Source organism: Pantherophis guttatus, chromosome 4 (assembly GCF_059756535.1).
Source record: "Pantherophis guttatus breed Tessera chromosome 4, ASM5975653v1, whole genome shotgun sequence".
NCBI classification, from domain to species: Eukaryota; Metazoa; Chordata; class Lepidosauria; order Squamata; family Colubridae; genus Pantherophis; species Pantherophis guttatus.
The window spans coordinates 9,613,430-9,636,121 of record NC_142066.1 but is presented as its reverse complement, the minus strand read 5'-3'; the positions used below and the strand labels follow the sequence as shown (position 1 = coordinate 9,636,121).

At 40.0% G+C, this 22,692-nt stretch overlaps 2 protein-coding genes across 2 annotated transcripts; both read right to left on the bottom strand.

Annotated features, from left to right (window-relative positions):
• Window positions 1-615: 615 nt before the first annotated feature.
• LOC132709829 (vomeronasal type-2 receptor 26-like) lies at window positions 616-5,386 on the bottom strand. The gene is made up of 3 exons (XM_087893290.1): window positions 5,345-5,386; window positions 1,639-1,765; window positions 616-1,514 (listed from the first exon to the last, which is right to left on the bottom strand). Exons 1-3 carry the CDS (start codon window positions 5,384-5,386, stop codon window positions 616-618), a joined length of 1,068 nt encoding a protein of 355 aa, XP_087749416.1.
• A 10,500-nt stretch (window positions 5,387-15,886) lies between these two features.
• On the bottom strand, window positions 15,887-22,470 carry LOC117657747 (vomeronasal type-2 receptor 26-like). The gene is made up of 6 exons (XM_087893289.1): window positions 22,298-22,470; window positions 20,485-20,776; window positions 19,234-20,097; window positions 18,168-18,395; window positions 17,410-17,536; window positions 15,887-16,785 (listed from the first exon to the last, which is right to left on the bottom strand). Exons 1-6 carry the CDS (start codon window positions 22,468-22,470, stop codon window positions 15,887-15,889), a joined length of 2,583 nt encoding a protein of 860 aa, XP_087749415.1.
• Between the last annotated feature and the right edge of the window lie 222 nt (window positions 22,471-22,692).

Genomic DNA, 22,692 nt, shown 5'->3' with positions numbered 1-22,692 from the left:
ACCATATTGCATGAATAAACGGGATGACACTTCACGTCTGCCTACTATTTGGAAACCTGCTCTCATAGATAGACGAATCTTAACACCAAATATAAAACATAGATCAAACATTAATCAAAAAACAAATCCCAACCAAATCATATTCAAACCAGCCACAAAGATGAAGCCCTGCCACCTAGTGGAGAAAAACTGACCATGCACCAGAAGCCAAGCCAATAAACACATACTGGGACTCCCAACCAATCAGAATGAAAAGGTGGAGCCATCCCAGACTACCAGCACCAGATTTGAAATAGCAATGGCAATTACTGCAAAAGACTCCTCACATAAGCCTGATGATGGCAGATGAGATTCTGTCGAAACGTCGCTTCTACCCTTTTAGGGATATATCCACAATAACATGGGAAGAAACCCGAAATATTAACTATACACACATATATACCCGTGAAAACTTACATAAACAAATATATAACAAATGTTTTCTCAGGTTTTCGTGGGTGTTTGTATGTAGGTCTTTGGTTATTCGATATATATATATATCCAGTAGACAATAAGCAATCTTTCTCTTCTTTTTTTGTCAGCAATTTCTTTCAGCAAGGAAGATCACATGAGGTACTAATTTCTCTTTGTGAGTTGCTCTCTGTGGTTGAGGTCAGGCCGGAAAACAATGATGTAGCATTTTGGGAGGAATATGCATCCCAGTAATGCAGCACTGGAGGACAAGATGGAGAAGACCTCCACAGCTACCATGGCTTTTCCTTTTGTGCTCAGATAGGCTGGAAAGAAGGAGATCCACACACTGCAAAAGGCCAACATGCTGAAGGTGATGAACTTGGCTTCATTAAAGCTGTCAGGTAATTTACGGGCAAGAAAAGCCACAATAAAGCTTACAAAGGCCAAGATACCCATGTAGCCTAAGACACAATAGAAGAAGAAAGCTGACCCCTCATTGCACTGTAAAATCATTACTTGGAGCACTGAGTGCATGTCGAAGTCAGGGAATGGGGGAGATGTTGACAACCAAAGAATAAAAATACATACTTGTAAATGAGAGCATGAAAGTACAATAGAAAAGGCCAATCTTTTCCCCACCCATCTCCTCATTTGAGATCCTGGTTTAGTGGCCATGAAAGCCACAACCACAGTGATGGTTTTAGCCAGAACACTAGAAATGGCCACTGTGAAAGTGACACCAAACATTGACTGTCGGACAAAGCAAGTCACATTGCCAGGTTGGCTGAGGAAGAGCAAAGAGAAAAGAAAACAGAGCTGAAGAGAGACAAGGAGGGTGTAGGTGAGGGACCGGTTGTTGGCTTTGACAATGGGAGTATCCCTGTGCTGTATAAAAGTTCCAAGTACCCAAGATGTCAAGAAGAAGAAACAAAGAGCTGCTGAGGCCAAACTAATTCCTAATGTTTCTTCAAAGGTTAGAAATATCACCAGTTTCAGGATACATCCATTCTTTTCTTCATTTGGATAATGATCTTCTGAACATTCGAAACAGTCATCCATATCTGGAAGAAAAATCAATGAATTTGTCATTGTAGTAATTCTACACCATTGAAACTCACTTAACATTATGCATTCTAAATTGATTTAATAAAGGTTCCTTAAGTTCAAAGAAGAATGTCTACCCACCATTTTGGTTTGAAATCTTCCCTTCTGGGCATGGAACACAGTCATAGCAGCAGAATTGATTTCCCTCAATCCCTTTCTTCCAGGATCCACAGAAACAAGGATCATTACATCTGGAAAGTGGAAGAACCTGGTGATAATCATAAAAAGGTTTTGAAAAGGGAGAAATTTAAAACAGTTTGTGATGTTTTCCTTTATGTAGGAAAATTATTTTGATTTCTACAACGAATACTGAATTTATCAACTTCATCAACAACTTAAAAAATTACTAATCAGAATAATGTACAAATGGGCCTATTTGAAGGGTAAAGTGAGTAAATAATAACACATGGTGACAATCTCATGGAAACATGTCCACTCGTATGATTTCAAATAGAAATGGAAACCAAATATGCAAACATGGCTTTTACATTATCATTTTGTCAATTTGAGGAATGATTGATCATCAACAATATTTGAAAGAATATGCCATTGTTTATTTAAAAACATATAAATTAGACTTCTAAAGAGAGCACATTCATTATGGGATCATAATGGATTAAGGAATTGTTGATTAAATAATTCGATACCTGGTTAAAAACTGTATGCCAGACAATCACATCTTCACCAATGAGTAATTCCTTCCCCTTTGGTGCCTTAAGATCCATCTTTCCAACTTTGACTCTCTGAAAGGATCTGTTTGGAAAAGTGATCAAGTTGGTGATGTCGAATCCACCTGTTGCTTCCCCTTTCTCATTCAGGAATACTCTCTCCCCAGCTGAATTGTTGAAAGAAATGCCTTGAAGAAATGAATGGAGCTACTTGAAAGAGAATAGAAGAGATAGACAATTGAAAGTATAGCAGTGTAGAAGAGAACATGATACTCATTTTTTTCATCCTTCTTTCTATTCCTATAACAATAATTACATAAGTACACTTAGAAATTTACAATTGATATTTCATGGAAATATATAAGTCCACTTTATTATTAATTTGATATTATTTTAAAGAAAGATAAGAATGAATTGAAGGTGAGTGAAAATCGGTTTTTGGAATTATTTAACTTCCTTCAATTATGATTTGTGTTCCCTACTTAAACAATTAATTTGAGATATATCATATCTAATGTGTCCTCATTGATACAAAGTTGTTCAATAGTTAATTTCCTTTAGCAAATTTTTTGATTCTGAGATTCTAATATTCTTTGATAGACAGATTAGGGGTGGAGATTATGGCAAACATAAATTTGTTTCATACTACGGACACCACATGTAAAAAGGACCACTTTTATTTTATTCCTCTAAATCTTTGATAAAGACAGAAAGTTTAGTTTGTCAGACAGAAAAATCTTATGAGCCACAGAGAAAGTTCTTAAAGAATTGATTCTTTTTGGAGAAGAAGATGAAAAATAATCTAGGTTATCAGTTTAACTATCTCTTATTGTGCAAGCTTGGGTGATTTGATAGAAACATAATAGAAAAGAGAACAGCATAATAAAGTTTCATTCAATAATTCTTTATATTCCAATAACTGTTATTGAATATATACATTTAGAAATTTGATGATCAATATTTCATGGAAATGTACATGTCCACTCTATTATTTATTTGATATTATTTTAAGTAAAGATAAGCATGAACTGAAGCAGAATGAAAGTAATCTTTTGGAATTATGTTAACTTTCTTCAATTATGTTTTAGGTCCACTACTTAAACAATTAATTCAAGATAGAGCATATACAATATTTCCTTGTTGGTACAAAGCTATTTGAGAGTCTCAGGTTTGACTAATTTTCTTTCACCAGATTTTAAAACCTGTGACTCAAGCATTCTTTGACACACAGATGAGAGAAAGAGATTATTGCGAACATAGATTTGTTTCATAGTATGGATGCCACATGTAAAAAGGACCACTTTTATTTTATTCCTGTAAAACTCTGATAGAGACAGAAAATTTTGCTTGTCACCCATGAAAATTTCCTGAGCCACAGCGAAAGTTCTTGGAGAATTGATTGTTTTTGGAAGAGACAATGAAAAATAATCTAAATTATCATTTTAATTATGTCTTATTGTGCAAGCTATGGTGATTTACTTAATAATTCCTACTGACACTTAAACCATAATTTATATAGTAGCTTCTGGATGATCAGAATAACAGAATGACAGAGTAATAGGAAAACAGAATAACAAGCGAAATCAGTTTTCTGTATCAGCACAGGTTTGTTGAAAACAGATCATGCCAAACCAATATTATTTCATTCTTCAATATAGTGACTAAATTAGTAGACCAGTGAAATACTGTGAAATAATATACTTAAACTTCAGCAAGGCATTCAACAAAGTAGACCGCACTTCTTGGTAAACTTGAAAAAAGTGGGATAGATAGCATCACCAATAGATGGATTAGCAACTGGCTGACAAACCATATTCAACAAGTAGTACTTAATTGGTCTACGTCTACATGGAGGGAAGTAAGCAATGGAGTACCACAAGATTCCATCTTAGGACCTGTACACTTAAATATCTTCATAAATGACTTAGATGAGGGAATAGAAGGGGAGCTTGCCAAATTTGCAGGAATAGCTAACACTCTAGAAGATAGGCTCAATTCTCTCTAAAAAAGGGAATTCAATGTAAAGAAAAGTAAAGTCTTACACTGAAGCAAGAAAACCAAAAGTACACATATAGACTGGGGGAAACTAGGCTTAATAGCAGTAGCTGTGGGAGGGTTCTTAATGGATAACCAATTAAATATGAGCCAACAGTGTGTGGCGGCATCCAAAAAAGCCAATGCAATCCTAAATTGCATTAACAGAGGAATACAGTCAAGATCAAGTGAGGTACTAATACCGCTCTATAAAGCCTTAGTAAGACCACACCTAGAGTACTGCATCCAGTTTTGGCCACCACACTATAAAAAAGATGTTGAGACTCTAGAAAGAGTGCAGAGAAGAGCAACCAAGATGATTAGGGGACTGGAAGCTAAAACATACCATGAAAGATTAGAGGAACTGGGCATGGCTAGTCTAGTGAAGAAAAGTACCAGGGGAGACATGATACCAATGTTCCAATATTTGAGGGGCTGCCACAGAGAAGAGGGGGTCAAACTATTTTCCAAAGCACCCGAAGATCAGAGAAGGAATAATGGGTGGAAACTGAACAAGGAGAGATTTAACCTGGAAATAAGGAGAAATTTTCTGACAATCAGAACAATCAACCAATGGAACAGAAATTGCCTTTGGAAGTTGTGGGAGCTTCATCAATGGAGGCTTCAAGAAGAGACTGGACTGCCATCTGTCAGAAATGGCATAGGGTTTCCTGCTTAGGCGAGGGATTTGACTAGATGACCTACAAGATCCCTTCCAACTCTACTAATCTGTAAGCAATCTGTATCTATTTTATACAGCACAGTATAACAAGGTTGCAAGGAACCTTGGAAGTCTTCTACTTAACACCCTATTAAAGGAGGTGACTGTATACCAGTTCACAGATATGGCTGCCCAATCTTTTCATAAAAATCTGCAGTGATGGAGCAAACACAACATCTACAGGCAAGCTGTTCCACTAATTCATTGTTCTCATTGTCAGGAAATTCGCTCTTATTTCTATGTTGTTTCTTATACTTGACTCAATGTGCAGAAAATATTAAGACTTTCCACATTGGGTTCAAAAAATCATTTTATGTCAAGCTGCTCATTGAAATAAAAGAAGTGTCCAATGCAAAGGAAATACCTGCCAAGACTGCAGATTGGGAAGATCAGTTTTTTTACGCATCGTAGTTGTCTTCCTACTGAACCCCAACATGTATAGATCCTGCAAAGCATGAGCCACAGAATAAACAGCATTGTAGATACTGTAGCTTTGGCCAGTCATTTCCATTTCAAAGGCAGGTCCAGGAAGATCCTCTAGCTTCATCTCCCCAGTGCATTGCCTGCTGTGCATTTCTTGTAACCCTGGTTTTGGAAATGAACAATCAAATGCTTGCTCCCAAACTTCTTGCAGAAACCCATCTCTATAGTCTGAAAGTGGATTTATGGTCTGGAGAAACTCCTTGAAACCTGCAACTTCTGTTGAATGAACAGTGAAGGAAATTGCCCCATGGAACATCTGGAGGTCCCAGTTGATTAGAAATCCTGACACTATGAAATCAATCTGTGCAGTCATGATCCACACCTTTCCAAATAATGTAGTTTTATTGCTGTTAGGATCTACTGGAAACATTACAAATCTTAGCCACATAATTGTCAATGCTTCTCCATAGACAAGAACTGCATTGACTTTGCTATTCATCAAATGAATGGAAATAATTGAGATTCTTTGAAAAAATTCTTGGAATTCTTCCATGTGGGCCAGTTGTGAAAGCCTTTCTATAAACGCTAAGCAGATTCCGTTCTCTGAAAGTAAGGGCTGCATTTTCTGTAAGAATTTTTCTCCATTGTCATTATCAACAGCAAAAATCCCAATCCATGTCCACCTGAAATGGTGAAGCAGTTGGATAATCCCAATGTACTGATGGTCTTCTTTGGGGACCATGAAATAAAGTGAAGAGAGCTTACTGGTCTGAAATTCTTCTTTGGCTAATGAGCCGTATGTGAGCTGCAAGAAAGTGGAGTAGTATTCTCTTGAGTAGTTAGATCAGATCTGATTGTCCTGTCTAGTTTCATATAAAATATATCCAATGAAGGAATTATTTCCCTGAAATTCTTCTAAGTATTAATATGGAAAGGAATTTCTTGGAATTATTTCAAACACATATAACTGATCAATTGTTTTCATAGAAGCAAAGAGTTCAAATCTTCCCTCTGGTATGGAATGTCTGTGGATTCATACTTCCTGTATTTGGCTTATCAGTTTCAAAATTATGCTAACTAATAGACATTAAGCCAGGAAGAACATCTTAACACGAAAGAGAAAGAGACTAAATTTTAATCCTCCTTACTCCTTAATTACTCAGTAACAATAATGGCACCAGAAGATAGAATTCACAACTTACTTGTGGAATCTTGAAGAAACTTGTAATTTCAGCAATATGAGATGATGATACAAAATCCAGTCCCCCAATGATAGCCATGAGATTCTTCTGGCTATCACATTTGTAGTTAGGGACAAATTCCTGGGATTTGAAAAGCAGGTCCAGAGTGGTGCGATAGGTCATTCTCGCATTGAGGTAACTGTCATAGATGTGGAACCCAAGAGTGATGTTAGGTAAGATCTGGGAGCCCCCATTGATCTCCTTCACAGCAAAGGCCAAGGCAAGGATGTGTTGATGAAATTTGGTGAATACACTGCAAATAGGTTAAATGCCCCAATTGAAAAATAATAATAATTTGATAATCTTGTACGGTGGCATCATTTCTACATGAATAACAGACTTTTTTTGTCTGACAGTAGTAGGAAGATTATAGCTTTGGTACAATGCTTCATAATACAGTGTTCAGATTTATTTTAAACAGCATTCCCATGACTTCCAACAATATCTACTGCAACAAATACAAGTAGTGACTTTTTTCAAAGTACTATATTTATTTTCTATGAGATTTTCAGAAAATGATATATCAACAGATTCAGGAAGTATCACTCATTTACTGTATGTAGGTTTTGTGAGGAGAGATAGTGCCAAATCTTTCTAAAAATATATATTTACTTCAGTAAATGTTCAAATATAGACTTCTTGATCTGAAATTTTGTACATTTCACATGAAAGACTTTAAAAGAATGTAAAGAAGGTTATTTTTTCTATCATAACCAATATACAGTTGAAAGAAAAACAAGGCATAGATTACATTAAAATGCTACATTTATGCACAAACAGCTTTTATTCATATAAAAGATTTCTAAAAGTCTGCGTAAGATTAGATAAAGAAAAAAAATATTTACACTGGTATTTCATAGGGTTATAGAAGGATTTTCACTAAATTTAAATTCATAAAAGTGGTAAGTGAAATGTGATGCCATCCTAACAATGATGAAGTCTCCAGGCTGGTACCACTCATGTGGAACAAGTAAAACAGCTTTTACTCATATAAGGGATTTTCGAGATTGGCTAAGATTAGATAGCGAAGAAAAATTCTTACATTGGTACCTCATAAGGTGTTAAAGAAGGGTTTTCAACAAATTTCATTTCATAAAAGTGATAAACGATGTGAGACGCCATCCCACCAATGGTGAAGTCTCCAGGCTGGTACCACTCATGTGGAACAAGGAAAGCATCACTCGCAGGGCAGCTCAGAGTACCTACTTTATGCACCAAAAACATCAGGAGAAACATCTTGGTGATCTTGTTATTTTGAAAATGTTTTTCCTTCCCATAGGGAAGCATATATAATCCAATACTTCATCTAAAGGTAGATCTAAGGATTATATTTGAGAATACATCTAATGAGAAAATCTATCATTTTCTGTTTGAAGATCCCAGTGAGTACAATTTTTTCTCTTGAATATCACATGGATTTGAACAAATACTCTGGCAGAAGAGAACAGAGGGTGGATACTTGAAGCAATGAATCTGACAGAGAAATTACTACCCCTTGTATCAAACTCTCTATGCTTCAAGATTTATTTCATAGCCAAACAGAAACCTTCATTGTTGTTGTATTTCAATAACCTTCTGGGAAGCCTCTAATGTTTTGGCCTATAGTAATTCCTCTAGGATATAATTATTTTATTTTGATGAGATAATAAGTAGCTGTTTTTTTTAATGAGCAATTGCCAACAAAAGTAATATAAGGGACATTTCCAATAGAATATATATTTAATTGTTATAACTGTACAAATAAATACAAAGCTTCTTTTTTTCAAGATGACACATTTATTTTCTACCCATTTTTTGCAAAATAAAATATGAACAAATCCAGCAGGTATCAGTCATTTATTGTAGGTATGTTTTCTGAGGAAGAACTATGCAGAACGTTTTTAAAAAAGTGGCCCTAAGCTTTCTAAAACGCTTCAAAAAAATTCTTGCACCAAAGTTTCATACATTCTCTGACCAACACTTTAACACAGGGTTGTCAAACACAAGGCCTGTGGGCTGTATAAGGCCTGCAATGTGGTCAGATCTGGCCCGTGGGGCTATCCTGGAAAATATAAGACCTCTTGGCTTCGGCCCGGTCTACCCAATGCAAAGAGGAAACATGCCAGAAGTTTGGGGAGTGGCATGAAGCTGGCCATGCCTACCCAGTTGGCCACACCCACCCAGTTGGCCACACCCACTCAGTTGGCCACACCCACTCAGTTGGCCATGCCCAACCAGCCCTCTGAGGTCATCCAAAGCCTTGATGTGGCCCTCATATCAGCCCCGGCATGCCAGCCAGCCCGGGACTGCCATTTGGAGGGGAGGCGACCACCCACCCGCTGAAATCCCGGAAGGGCTGAATATTTCTGTGCAGCATGACTGACTGCCTGGGGAAGCTACGGAATCACCCGGACCCATCCTTCCACTCCAAGGGTCTGTAGCGTGGCTGCTGCACAGCTGAGAGGTGGCCGTGCACCAATGATGTCATCAGGCAGATCGGCATGATCGGGGAAAAGCTGCTGTCACCCTCTTTGCCTTCAGACCAGACTTTTCTGGCTGCTCTCCTGCCAGGACTGATGAGCAGCGCAGTGGGTGGCTCTCCTGCGAGTGGCATGTGACGGAACATAGATAGCGGCATTGCACAGGCAGATCCAGAAGTGCAGCACTTCTGGGTCATAGGGGGAGGAAACAACAAGCATGATTGGGTGGCAGTTAAAAGGGGATTAACATATAAAAGGTGGTGGGAAGCATGGGCTGTTAGCTCAAACAATTCTGTCAGGTTCCAGGCTAACAGCCCATGCTTCCCATCACAGAAGACAGAAAGATACTGATGAGTCACAGGAGTTTGAAACACCTCCCCTCCCTTTCAGTCAGCCATGATTGATTCCCATGGAACCAAACAACAGTGGCGAGGGCCTCCCAAATGGCTTGTGGTATGTCTTCGTTTAGGTGGTCTGCCTTTGTGGATAATGTGGGTCGGACCGCCCACACTGGGAATAAAGCCTAAATTACTTCCTCTTTGCCACTGCCATATCGCAGTTTCCTTGACAAAGCATCCGCCAGGAAATTCTGTCCCCCTGGAATGTATTTTAACCAAAAATTGAATCTCCTAAAGTAGAGGACCCAACGAACCTGTTTTGGTGACAACTTGTGTGGGGATTGTAAAGCCTCCAAGTTCTTATGATCTGTCCAGACCTCAAAGGGGACACTTCTCCCTTCCAACAGGTGCCTCCATGTCAACAAAGCCCAATGCATGGCAAATGCCTCCTTCTCTCAAATGGGCCAATGACACTCTGTGTCATTCAACTTTTTTGAGGTGTACACACAAGGTTGGAGGGCCCCCTCTTCATTGGCCTGGAGGATCATAGCACCCACAGCCATTGCACTGGCATCCACCTGCACCACAAAAGGGCATGAGGGGTCCGGATGTTTTAAGACAGGCTCTCTTGCGAATAGAGATTTAATCACTCAAAAGCATGTTGACAAGCAGGGTCCCACTGAAGTGGAAACCCTGGCTGAGGTTTTTTGTTTAAGTGTTTTGTTCATAATAAATTGGTCAGCAGGAGCACTATCCTTGCAAAGGAGGGGATGAAGGGGCGATAAAAATTAGCAAATCCCAAAAAACTCTGCAGTTGTTTTCGGATTTTGGGGGTTTGCCAATCCAAAACCGCCTTCAAAAACCACCTTAACTTTATTGGGGTTCATTTCCACCCCTTGTGGAGATATTCTAAAGCCAAGATAGTCCAATGAGTTCTTATGGAACTCACACTTGGAGAGCTTTACATACAAATGTGCGTCCAGTAATTTACCTTTCTCACCAGCTGGACGTGTTCTTCCATGGAGCGGGTGTAAATAAGGATATTGTCAAGGTAAATGAGAATCCCCTTATATAAATATTCATGCAGCACCTTGTTTATTAACTGCATGAACACCGCCGGGGGCCCTTGAATCCCGAACGGCATTACTCGAAATTGGTAGCTGCCTAGGAGACAAATGAAAGCTGTTTTCCATTTGTCCCCAGCCTTAATTTGTATTCTACAATACGCTTTACGGAGGTCTAGTTTTGTGAAGTAACGGCCTTCTGACAGCCTCGCCATCATGTCTTTTAACAGCAGTAGCGGGTACAAATGTTCAATGCATACCACATTGATGTCGCTGAAATCAACATATAGATGTAAACCCCCATCTTTCTTCTCTCAGAATAAGATGGGGGCTGCAATGTTAGACTTTGCGGGCTGAATAAAGCCTTGTTTGAGGTTCTTCTCAATATAGGCCCTCATTTCAGTCAAGTCCTGGGGGGGGGGTGTCATCGAATACATCTTAAGCAGCGACACCCCAGGGACAATCTCCACCCCACAGTCACTGGGCCTGTGGGGTGATAAGATGTTGCATTCCTTTTCACTGAATACCTCCTGTAAGTCAGAATATTCCCTCGGGATGGCTAGCTCCAAACCGGCTTTACATTGGATGGGACCTGTTGGCTGTGTTAGGCTCTCATGGGGTGGTGGATTTGGTCCTAGGCCTATTTGGAGATGGCGACAACCGCCTCCCCACCAGATAGTTGGATCCTATTTGTCCAACCATGCCAGGCCTAAAACCACATCCTCGGTTATGCGAGGTACTACTATAAACCTCAACTCCTCTCTATGTTGACCTAGTTCCAGAGTCACTTTACTAGTGATGTGTGTTGCTGGTTTACCCCCAAGCAGGTACCTGTCCATTTGCTCAAACCGAATGGGTTGGGCTAACTTGTGCAGGGGGTCTCCCAGGTGATTCGCTACCTTGAGGCTCATGAGGAATCGGGTGCACCCGGAATCGATGAGTGCGGTGCACCTCTGACACTTCGTTGCCTTCAACACCACAGGTACTACGAAAAGCTTAATGGGCATATGTACCATAGGGTTGGCCTCTGCCTCGCTGTCACTGGTGTCTTTGTTGTCCTGAGGGCTTGTGATCTCCTCTACCTCCATGGGGATTGACTGCTGGTCCCATTGACGCATCCCACGAGACTTCTCTGGTGTCGTCTTGCTGGTTTTTCATGCAGATCCTTGTCTAATGCTACTGGGACCTGGTGTTCTCTTGGTGGTACCATCGTCTGTACAGTCGGTGGCTCAGTGTCCCGGTCAACCACACCAGAAACACCTCATTCCCACTCCAGCAGGTGGGACCACAGCGGTAGGAGGCATTGGACACTGGGAAGGCCACATCGCGGGAGTGAGACTGGTTGGCTGGGGTGCTTGTCATTGGTCTCTGTTAGCCCATTCTTTCTTTTGCTGATTATCTCGAAACTCAACATCCTGTTCTGTTGCTGCTTGGAACCAGGCTGCCAAACAAGGTGCCATGCCCCGGCATGCACAAGCCTGCCTCAATGTCTTATCAAGCCCTGCCCGAAAGTGGTGTATCACTAGTCTCTCAGGCAATCCCCTCACTTTTCCTGCCAGCCACCGGAACTCTCTGATGTATTCTTTTACTGGCCTCCCTCTCTGCTTTACTCTTAGCAACTCCCCCTCCGCTTGCTGCATCCAGGTATTGTCCTCAAACCGCGCCTATACAGCAGACAGGAAAATGCCCACATCTCTCAACTCAGGTGCATGGTCACCATACAGGTCAGAAACCCACTCAGCAGCCTCCCCTTCCATGACTGTGGTCACTGCCATGACCATATCCCACTGGGAAGTGTATAGTCTACCATATCAGTCAAAATGGTTCAGCACCTGGCTGAGGAACAATGGCACTTTCTCTGGGCTGCTCTCATAGTGGCTCCCACCTGCCCATCAAGAGAGGTGCCTGACCCATTAACCCCTCTGTGCCAGGCGGTGTCTAGTCTTCAAACGTCTGTGGTCTCTCTCCATTGCCCCTGTGTTGTTTATAGGCATGCCTAGTGGGTCTGGGATCCTGTTGGATAGCCTTCTGGGACCCTCCAGTAAGGCCACTCTGAGTCTCATATTGCGTACCCGCCCTTGGCATCCGAGAACACCGGGGTGGACACTCAAGACCCTGGGCTCCATGGGAGGGAGGGGGGCCTCCAACATGCCCCTGCCAAACACTGCAATTGCCCAGCTCTCTAAAACCAGCTGCCCCATACATCTCCTGTAGCACCAATTATCATCATCAGAAATTCTATGCTCCCTCCATTGGGTGAAATGCTCTCCTGACGGAGTGAGCAGGGGTCCTGGTGGTAGATGGGCTCTAAAATCCACTGCCCTGGTATTTCCTAACCACCAGTCCCTCAAGTCACCTGGGTCAGTTTCCAGCGGTTGCATTTGGGTCTCTGAAGGCTTATGCTCGCCTGGTTGTTCCTTAGGCCAAACATTCACAGGGGTGCCTTCTGCTTGAGGAGAACCCTCCAGCACAGTAGCTTCAGTGGTATCTGCTGACTCTTCAAAATCAGCTGCCTCCAATTCAGGTACCATGCCTTCAGTCATGGCTTTTGTGAAAGAGTCCTAACAATTCTGTCAGTTTCCAGGCTAATAAGAAAGAAGGACACAAGCAAACTAGGTTTGTTGCTGCCTTTTCTTTATTTCTGGCACTCACTAACAATCCAAGAAGGAACTATTGTTAATACCCTTTTAAACGCCACCCAATCATGCATGTTGTTTCCTCCCCCTATGACCCAGAAGTGCTGCACTTCCGGGTCTGCCCGTGCAATGCCCCTATTTACATGGCATCCCATCACATGCCACTCACAGGAGAGCCACCCACTGCGCTGCTCATCAGCCCTGGCAGGACAGCAGCCAGGAAAGTCCAGTCTGAAGGCAGAGAGGGCAACAGCAGTTTTTCCTGATCATGCCGATCTGCCTGATGACATCATTGGTGCGTGGCCGCCTCTCAGCTGTGCAGCGGCCACGCTACAGACCCGTGGAGTGGAAGGATGGGTTTGGGTGATTCCGTGGCTTCCCCAGGCAGTCGGTCATGCTACACAGAAATATTCAGCCCTCCCAGGACTTCAGCAGCTGGGTGGTCGCCTCCCCTCCAAATGGCAGTCCTGGGCTGGCTGGCACGCCAGGGCTGATATGAGGGCCACATCAGGGCTTTGGATGACCTCAGTTGGGCATGGCCAACTGAGTGGGTGTGGCCAACTGGGTAGGCATGGCCAGCTTGATGCCACTCCCCAAACTTCTGGCATGTTTCCTCTTTGCATTGAGTAGACCAGGCCGAAGCCAAGAGGCAGTCGGTCCTACCGCACAGAAATATTCAGCCCTCCCAGGACTTCAGCAGGTGGGTAGTCGCCTCCCCTCCAAATGGCAACCCCAGGCCGGCTGGCACATGGGCTGTTAGCCCTAACAATAGTTCCTTCTTGGATTGTCAGTGAGTCCCAGAAACAAAGAAAAGGCAGCAACAAACCTAGTTTGCTTGGGTCCTTCTTTCTTATTAGCCTGGAACCTGACATCTCAATGAAACTGAATTTGACACCCCTGCTTTAACATATTCTAAAGAATATTATTTCTTTTCCTACAATTAGAAACATTTCAAAAACAGAGAAGTTATAGATTAAAAATGAAGCCTATATTTTTGCAAAACAACTTTTATTCATATAAGAAATTTTGGGGGAACTGGTAAAGATTATAAAAAGGAAAAAAAAAAAACACCTTTTACAATGGGAAGTCATAAGGCTTTATACAAGGATGTTCCTTAAATTTCAATTCATAAAAGCGATAAACTATGTGGGACACCAGGCCGCCAATTATGGGATCATCAGCTCTACATGGGACTCTACATGGGGCTGTCCTTTAAAAGTATCCGTAAGCTCCAATTGTTTCCAGATTCAGCCACCCGTATGGTTTTCTGCAGACCTAGTTGTGTCACCTTTCCTGTGGTAGTTGCATTGGCTGACAATTTTCTTCTGGGTACAATTCAAGGTGCTGGTTGTCACTTTTAACTCTACATGGCTTGGGACCAGGTTATTTGAAGAACTGTCTCTTCCTGATCACATCCATGTGATCCAGTGGAACAGGGAGGCAGGGAATGTTATGTATCCTCTCTCTTAAATCAGGACATCTGGTGGGACCCAGAAGAAGTGTCTTCTTTGTGATGGCTCCCTCCCTCTGGAAAATCATCCACGCTGAGATTAGATTGGTCCCCACTTTGACCCTCTTTTGCAAAGTCCTGATTTTGTCAATAGGCCTATGAAACCCAGAATGGGTTGGAACCTATGAAGTGGCTCAACTGATTGGGTTTTATTCCTAGTGGTGGGTTTTTATTCTTTGTATATTTTTAATTATTTTAAAAGCATCTCAGAGACACTGAAAGTGATTGGGTGGCCATATGCATTCTCTTAAATGTGTGAATAAATGAATGAATAAATAGAACTCCTTCCACTGTATGTCATAAGGTTTGTTCAAGGATTTTACTTATCCTTGAAGCATCACTTGCAGAGAAGTACAGAGTAACTAGTTTCTATCTGAATTAGGGTTGCACTTTCCTGTGCAGTTTGGGCTACTTGTCCTGTGCATAGAATCAATGTGTCTGTGCGTCTGTACGTCTGTACATCTGTACGTCTGTACATCCATCTCTCTATCTTGTTTTCTTTATTCCTCTCCCTCCCATTCTCCCTCTCCCCCCTCCCTCCCTCCCTTCTCTCTCTCTGGATATCTCGATATCTAGCTTCCTAGCTATTTAGCGATCTATTTATAATAAATTATAATAAAACATAACAGTAAACATGGCATGGAAATGACATCCTTTTATGCAGCTCATTATGCATTTACAAACTGGGTGGAATTTAGCTAATGATGTCATCATACATTTTACACCTTTCAATCCCTTTCACTTGCCATAGCAGGTTCGTTTCATTTTATTACTTTATTTTATATTTTATTTTATTTCATTTTATTATTTCATTTCATTTTAGTATTTCATTTCATTTATTTGTTTATTTTTTTTTTTACAATATATACCACTTTATTATTTTTACAAACAACCAAAGGCAGCAAACATATCCAATATACCATCCTCCTTATTTTTTCCACATAGCAACAACCCTTTGAGGTACACTGGTCTGAAAAACAGTGTTTGGTCCAAAGTTACCAGCTGGCTTTGAGGGCCAAGGCAGAGCTTGAACTCATGGTCCCTTGCTTTCTACCGCAGTTCCTTAACCATTAGACCAGGTTAGAATCCCTTTAAATCTAGAAATTAAAGAGAAACCTCAATGAAAGAAAGAGTATAAATTGCAAAGGCACCAAATATCAGGTTCTTTCCCTGAAATTGTGTACAACTCACCTTTGATCTTTTAATTAGGGGAGCCAGAAAGAACACATGATATATTAATTTCTCTTTGTGAGTTGCTCCCTGTGGTTGAGGTCAGGTCGCAAAATAATGGTGTAGCATTTTGGCAGGAATATGCATCCCAGTAATGCAGCACTGGAGGCCAAGATGGAGAAAACCTCCACAGCTATCATGGCTTTTCCCTTTGTGCTCAGATAGGCTGGAAAGAAGGAGATCCACACACTGCAAAAGGCCAACATGCTGAAAGTGATGAATTTGGCTTCATTAAAGCTGTCAGGTAATTTACGAGCAAGGAAAGCCACAATAAAGCTGGCGACGGCCAAGATACCCATGAAGCCCAAGACACAGTAGAAGAAGAAAGCTGACCCTTCATTGCACTGTAAAATCATTTCCTGGAGCTCTGAATGCATGTCCAACTCAGGGAATGGGGGAGATGTTGACAACCAAAGAATACTAATGCATGCTTGTAACAGAGAACCCGAGAGGACGATAGAAAAAGCCAATCTTTTCCCTACCCACTTCCTCATCTGAGAACCTGGTTTAGTGGCCACGAAAGCAACAACCACGGTGATAGTTTTAGCCAGAACACTAGAAATGGCCACTGAGAAGGTGATGCCAAAAGTTGGTTGTCGGAGAAGGCAAGTCACATTGCCAGGTTGGCTGAGGAAGAAGAAAGAGGAGAGAAAACAGAGGAGAAGAGAGACCAGGAGGGTGTAAGTGAGGGACCGGTTGTTGGCTTTGACAATAGGAGTATCCCTGTGCTTAATAAAAGTTCCAAGTACCCAAGATGTCAAGAAGAAGAAACAAAGAGCAGCTGAAGCTAAACCAATTCCTAAGGTTTCTTCAAATGTTAGAAACATCACCAGTTTCAGGATACATCCATTCTTTTCTTCATTTGGATAATGATCTTCTGAACATTCAAAACAGTCATCCATATCTGGAAGGAAAATCAAGGGATTTATCATCTAGGTATTCCATAGTATTCAAATTCAAGCAGACAACACAGACTCATCCCCAACAGCCTGTGTCTGTCTTCAACGGTGAAGGGACACAAGGCAGAAAGAAACTCAGCTGCAGAAAGCACAGTTCCACAACACAGTCCTTTCAGCAGTTTCAAGAAGGCTCCATACCATTTGCACTACTCAGGTGACCCTCCAAGTGTCCTGAACCACTGTTTAAAAGAAAGCAAATGACTAGCTGTCTCCAAGGAATGTAAATCCTTCAATTCCCGCCCATCCAGTCAGAGTTGAAAAAGCTTCCTGGATGAGAAGCGAAACATCTTCAAAGGGGGGCGAGCTAGCTCTGCATCAGAAAGGATGCATGAAGTGCCAGCTCATCTCCCCACTGAAGTGGTACCTATTTATCTACTTGCATATAACATACTTTCTGCTAGATCGGCAGAAGCTGAGAGAGTGACAGAAGCTCACCACACCACACAGTGCTAGGATTCAAACCGTTGGAGCTTAATGATCTTCTCCAGCGTCATTAAGCCATTGAACCACCGCTCCTCTTCGATTGCTTAAATCAACCTAATGAAAACGTCCTGGAATGTCTAACCTACCCTTTTGATTTGAAATCTTCCCTTCTGGACATGGAACACAGTCATAGCAACAGAATTGTTTTCCTTCAATCTCCTTTTTCCAGTATCCAGGGGAGCAATGGTCATTACACAGAGAAATTGGAAGTACCTGGTGATAAACATAAAAGATTCTTTGAAAGGGTGGTTTTAGAAAAAAACATTTATTAATCCTGCAGGAACTAATCTGGGACAGTCACCGTGACCAAAGGTGGATCAGTGACTGACTCAGAGTAGATTCTTCAACATTATCCTGGGACACCTTCATTTGTGAGTTATTAATCATTCTCTTCTATTGGGCTAGAGAAATCTTTACTTCCCAGAGGCCTAAGTGAATATTATCTAGCTGGATTTATATTAAAACATTAAAAGTTGTTGAAGTTACAATGATGAGGAAAACGGTCTCTTTGAAAAAGGCAAGGTGAATAAATAAATATGCGGGATAAAAATGTTACAGAAATAACATTTCTGTTACAGAAATAAGGCAACATCCATAATTTGAAAGGCAAATTATGCAAATTATCCATAATTTGCAACCAAAAAGAAAACCTGACTTTTACATTGTAAGATCATTTTGTCAATTTGATTAATGCTTGATCCTGGGCCATATTTGTTCATAGTATGCTATTTTTTCTTACAAACATAGAAATTAGATTTCTAAAGAGGCTTTGCTCAATATGGTTTAAGAGACTCTATTTGGAATCATAATAGCTCAAGATATAGTCCATTAAATGAGTCCATGCCTGGTTAAAAGCTGGGTGCCAGACAATCAGATCTTCATCAATGAATAATTCTTTGCCTGTTGGAGAACCCGGATCTATTCTTCCGACTCTAACTCTTTGAAAAGACCGATTGGGAAATGTGATGAGGTTGATGATATCAAATCCACCCATTACTTCCCCTTTTTCATTCAGGGAAACTTTCTCTCCAGCTGAATTGTTAAAAGAAATGCCATGTAGAAACGGATGGAGCTATGTGAAAGAGAATGAAAGAAATAGAGAGTTGGACGGATAATATAAGTAGTCTTCTATTTACAACAGCTTGTTTAGTGACTGTTTGAAGTTATGATGACACTGAAAAAGGTGACTTAAGACCTGTTTTCACATTTATGACCTTTGCCTCCTTCTGACAAGCAAAATCGATGGGGAAGCCAGGTTCCCTTAATTGTGTTGCTTAACTATATAGTAGTTTCTTGGTGTTTTACCTAACTGGATTTTATAAGCATAAAATATTAGGGCTTTCCAGAATAGAATAGAATAGAATAGAATAGAATAGAATAGAATAGAATAGAATAGAATAGAATAGAATAGAATAGAATAGAATAGAATAGAATAGAATAGAATAGAGAAATTTTTATTGGCCAAGTGTGATTGGACACACAAGGAATTTGTCTTGATGCTTATGCTCTCAGTGTACATAAAAGAAAAGATACGTTCATCAAGAATCATAAGGTACATTTAATGATAGTCATAGGGTACTAATAAGCAATCAGATCATATTAGGAAGCAGTCAATATAAATCTTAAGGATACCAGCAACAAAATTACAGTCATACAGTCATATGTGGAAGGAGATGGGTGATGGGAACAATGAGAAGATTAATAGTAGTGCAGACTTAGTAAATAGTTTGACAGTGTTGAGGGAATTATTTGTTTAGCAGAGTGATGGCGTTTGGGAAAAAAACTGTTCTTGTGTCTAGTTGTTATGGTGTGTAATGCTCTATAGCATCGTTTTGAGGGTAGGTTCAGATGATAATTCTAGATCAAATTGCTCATTGAAATAAAAGAAGTGTCCAATGCAGAGAGAATACCTGCCAAGGCTGCAGATATGGAAAGTCAGTTTTTTTACCCATCATTGTTTTTTTCTTATTGAACCCCGACATGAATAGAGCCTGCAAAGCATGAGCCACAGAATAAACAGCATTGTAGACACTGTAGCTTTGGCCAGTCATTTCCATTTCAAACACAGGCCCAGGAAGATCCTCCAGTTTCTTTTCCACTGGGCACTGCCTATTGGACATTTCTTGTAATTCTGATTTTGAGAATGAACAATCAAATGATTGTTCCCAAACATCTTGCAGAAACCCATCTCTGTGGTCTGCATGAGGCTTGATGGTCTGAAGAAACTCCTTGAAACCTACAACTGCTCTTGAATGAACAGTGAAGGAAAGAGCCCCATGGAACATCTGGAGATCCCAACTGATTTGAAAGCCGGACAGCATAAAATCAATCTGTGCAGTCATGATCCACACCTTTCCAAATGATGCAGTTTGCTTGTTTTCAGGATCTGCTACAAACATGATAGCCCTGAGCCCCATAATTGTCAGCGATTCACCATAGACGAGAAATGTGGTGGTGTTGCTATTCCTCAAATTAGTGGAAATATCTGAGAGCATGTGAGAAAGTTCGATATAGTGTTCAAAGTGGATTAGTTGTGAAATCCTTTGTATGAATGATGAACAGATTCCATTTTGTGAAAGCATGGGCTGCATTTTCTGTAGGAAACGTTCTCCATTGTTGTTATCCATAGTAAAAATCCCAATCCATGACCATCTGAAATGATGAAGCAGTTGGATAATTCCAATGTATTGATGGTCCTCTTTTGGGACCATGAAATAAAGTGACGAGCGTTTGCTGCTCTGAAACTCTTCTTGGGCTAAAGAGCCATATGTCAGCTAAAATAAAGCAGAATAATACTTTGTTGAGTCATTAGCTCAAATCCAATCTTTCTAGTTTTCCTGTAAAAGATCTCCAAAGAAGGAACTTTTCCTCTATTTCTTTGGAAATATTAATATAGAATGGAATTTCTAGGAATTATTTCAAACACATTATAATAGTTCATTTGTTTGAACAAGACGAGAATGTGCTACATTCAAATCTATGGTATGGAATGGAATGACTCTAGATAACTCACTTCTATGATTGGCATTGTAGCTTCATAAAAGACTGTGAAGTATTATAACTTAAGGTCTGTAGAAAGTCTTAATACAAATCTAATATCTCAGTAATTATGCCATAACAACAAAGTACAATTTTTTTCTGTTCATCTCCTCCATACTTACCTGTGGAATCTTATAAAAACCTACAACTTCAGCTATATTAGATGATGTATCAGAACTTAATCCTCCAATGATAGCCATCAGATTCTTCTGGCTATCACATTTGTAGTTAGGGATAAATTCCTGGGATTTGAAAAGGAGGTCCACAGTGGTGCGATAAGTCATCCTTGGATTGTGGTAACTGTCATAGATGTGGAACCCAAGAGTGACGTTAGGTAAGATCTGGGGGTCTTCATTGATCTCCTTCACAGCAAAGGCCAAGGCAAGGATGTGTTGATAGAATTTGGTTAATACACTGCAAATAGATTAATAGTAATAGTAATAGTAATAATAATAATAATAATAATAATAATAATAATAATAATAATAATAATAATAATAATAATAATTGGTTGATATCTAGGATGCTGGTAGCAACCCGTATCAACATTAGCACCATCAATGGTATTTGTGACACATTTTTAAATGTCCAGTTGACTGTGTGTCATTTTTAATGAATAAAAGAGAAGAAGAAGAATAATTTTGCAAATTATTTTAGTATGGTACTGTTTGTAACTGACTACAAGAAAACTTGTTTCTGACTGAAGTATTAAAGAATTTTGTAGTCAGTCCAAATATATTTTATATACAACTTTTTTTTCCTTTATCTTTTTCTAGAAAGTTACTCAGCATAAGGCATACTATATTAATTTATGGAGTCTTAACTTCAGCATTCAGTTTAACTCAGAATGCTGTGGCTTATTTTCTCTGTTGATTTAGTTTTCTAGGAACTTTACTGAATTAGAAAGAATTATAGATTAAGGGTGAGATTCTCCCTAAACCCATAGATCTTCTTCATCTGAATCTTTTCAGTTCTGAAGGAATGTTCTATGATTTCTCAAAATTCTAAGTTCCCCCAAAATCAATATCTAAGGTGTGTGTCCACTTTGGCTGCAAGATAGAAATATTAAAACACCTTTACTCTATCCTATCATTCCTTACCTGTTCAGTAAAACAGAATGCCAATAATTTAACTAACTTCCAATATTTATGTCTATGCAGATTCTCAGTCATCCTGGTCATGGTTGCCCCAAAAGTGCTTTTCCAAAAGGCAACTGGACTTTCTTAGGTTTTTTTTTCTTTGAAAATATTTTAAATTCAACCTTTATTGTCAAAGAACAACACGTGTACAATGAGATTAGCTGAACCTCCCTTCATGCACCCACCCAACATAAATACATATCGATAACTCACAGTGAAAGAAAGAAAGTCCCTAACCCAATAAATCATACTAACAACACACAATCCTCTAGACATATATGTGCGTAACATTGCATTATGATATATTGCACAAATATGTTGCACCTGCCCTGCAAGCCTATTGTTTATGCTTATGATGTTATGTTGCATTCAGGAGTCTGACAGCCCACGGATAAAATTTTGCTTCTCATCCAAGAAGCTTCCAGAACTGAAACAGAGCAAGAAGCTTCTTGGATGAGAAGCAAAATCTTTTCAAAGGAAATACCAAGAATGTCCAGTTGCCTTTTGGAAAAGCACCTTTATTTTTCTGTTGTGAAATGTGGCACAGCTGATTTTTTTTTTTAATATTCTTCTTTTTGATAATTTCCACACAATCGAATATGCTTTACTTATGAGAATGTTGTTGATGAAACAATCACAAACAAAGTTCCCTCTTCTTTCACCACTAGAAAGCTTTCAAAACACAAAGAATTCTTACATTTACATGAAAAACTCTACATTTCCTACACAAACAGTCATATAAATGATTCTTTGCTATGTGGGTCTAAGGTCAGATGATTCAAAGGAAAACCTTTACATTGGTGAATCATAAAGGTTGAGAAAAGGATGTTGTCTGAATAGAGTTTGATAGAAATGGTAAATCAAGTGAGACATCATCCCACCGATGACGAGGTCACCAGGCTGATACCACTCATGTGGAACAGGGAAAGCATCACTTGCAGGACAGCTCAGAGTATCTGCTTTGTGCATCCGGAACACCAGGAGGATCAATTTTATGATTTTCTGCATATGGAAAAAATATCTGAGTCTATCTTCAAGGAGAACTCCTGGCATTTAAAACAGAAGGAAGAGAACTTTGTGGAAATGAATCTCACAGAGTCAGCATTATGACTTCCTTCCTCCATGTTGTGCTTGGTATATATATAGATCCTTTCTCACTTTCTATTCCCTTCTGTGCAGACCTTTTGATAT

What these genes read in the sequence shown, in the direction of transcription:
- LOC132709829 (XM_087893290.1), bottom strand. Translation starts at nt 5,386, where the DNA reads ATGCGTAAAAAAACTGATCTTCCCAATCTGCAGTCTTGGCAG. An exon ending in CCAATCTGCAGTCTTGGCAG is followed by an intron (nt 1,766 to 5,344) that starts GTATTTCCTTTG and finishes GATTATCACCAG; the next exon opens with GTTCTTCCACTTTCCAGATG. An exon ending in GAAGATTTCAAACCAAAATG is followed by an intron (nt 1,515 to 1,638) that starts GTGGGTAGACAT and finishes TTTTTCTTCCAG; the next exon opens with ATATGGATGACTGTTTCGAA.
- LOC117657747 (XM_087893289.1), bottom strand. Translation starts at nt 22,470, where the DNA reads ATGCACAAAGCAGATACTCTGAGCTGTCCTGCAAGTGATGCTTTCCCT. An exon ending in AACCTTTATGATTCACCAAT is followed by an intron (nt 20,777 to 22,297) that starts GTAAAGGTTTTC and finishes ATCTATTTGCAG; the next exon opens with TGTATTAACCAAATTCTATC. An exon ending in GTTTTTATAAGATTCCACAG is followed by an intron (nt 20,098 to 20,484) that starts GTAAGTATGGAG and finishes GCTTTATTTTAG; the next exon opens with CTGACATATGGCTCTTTAGC.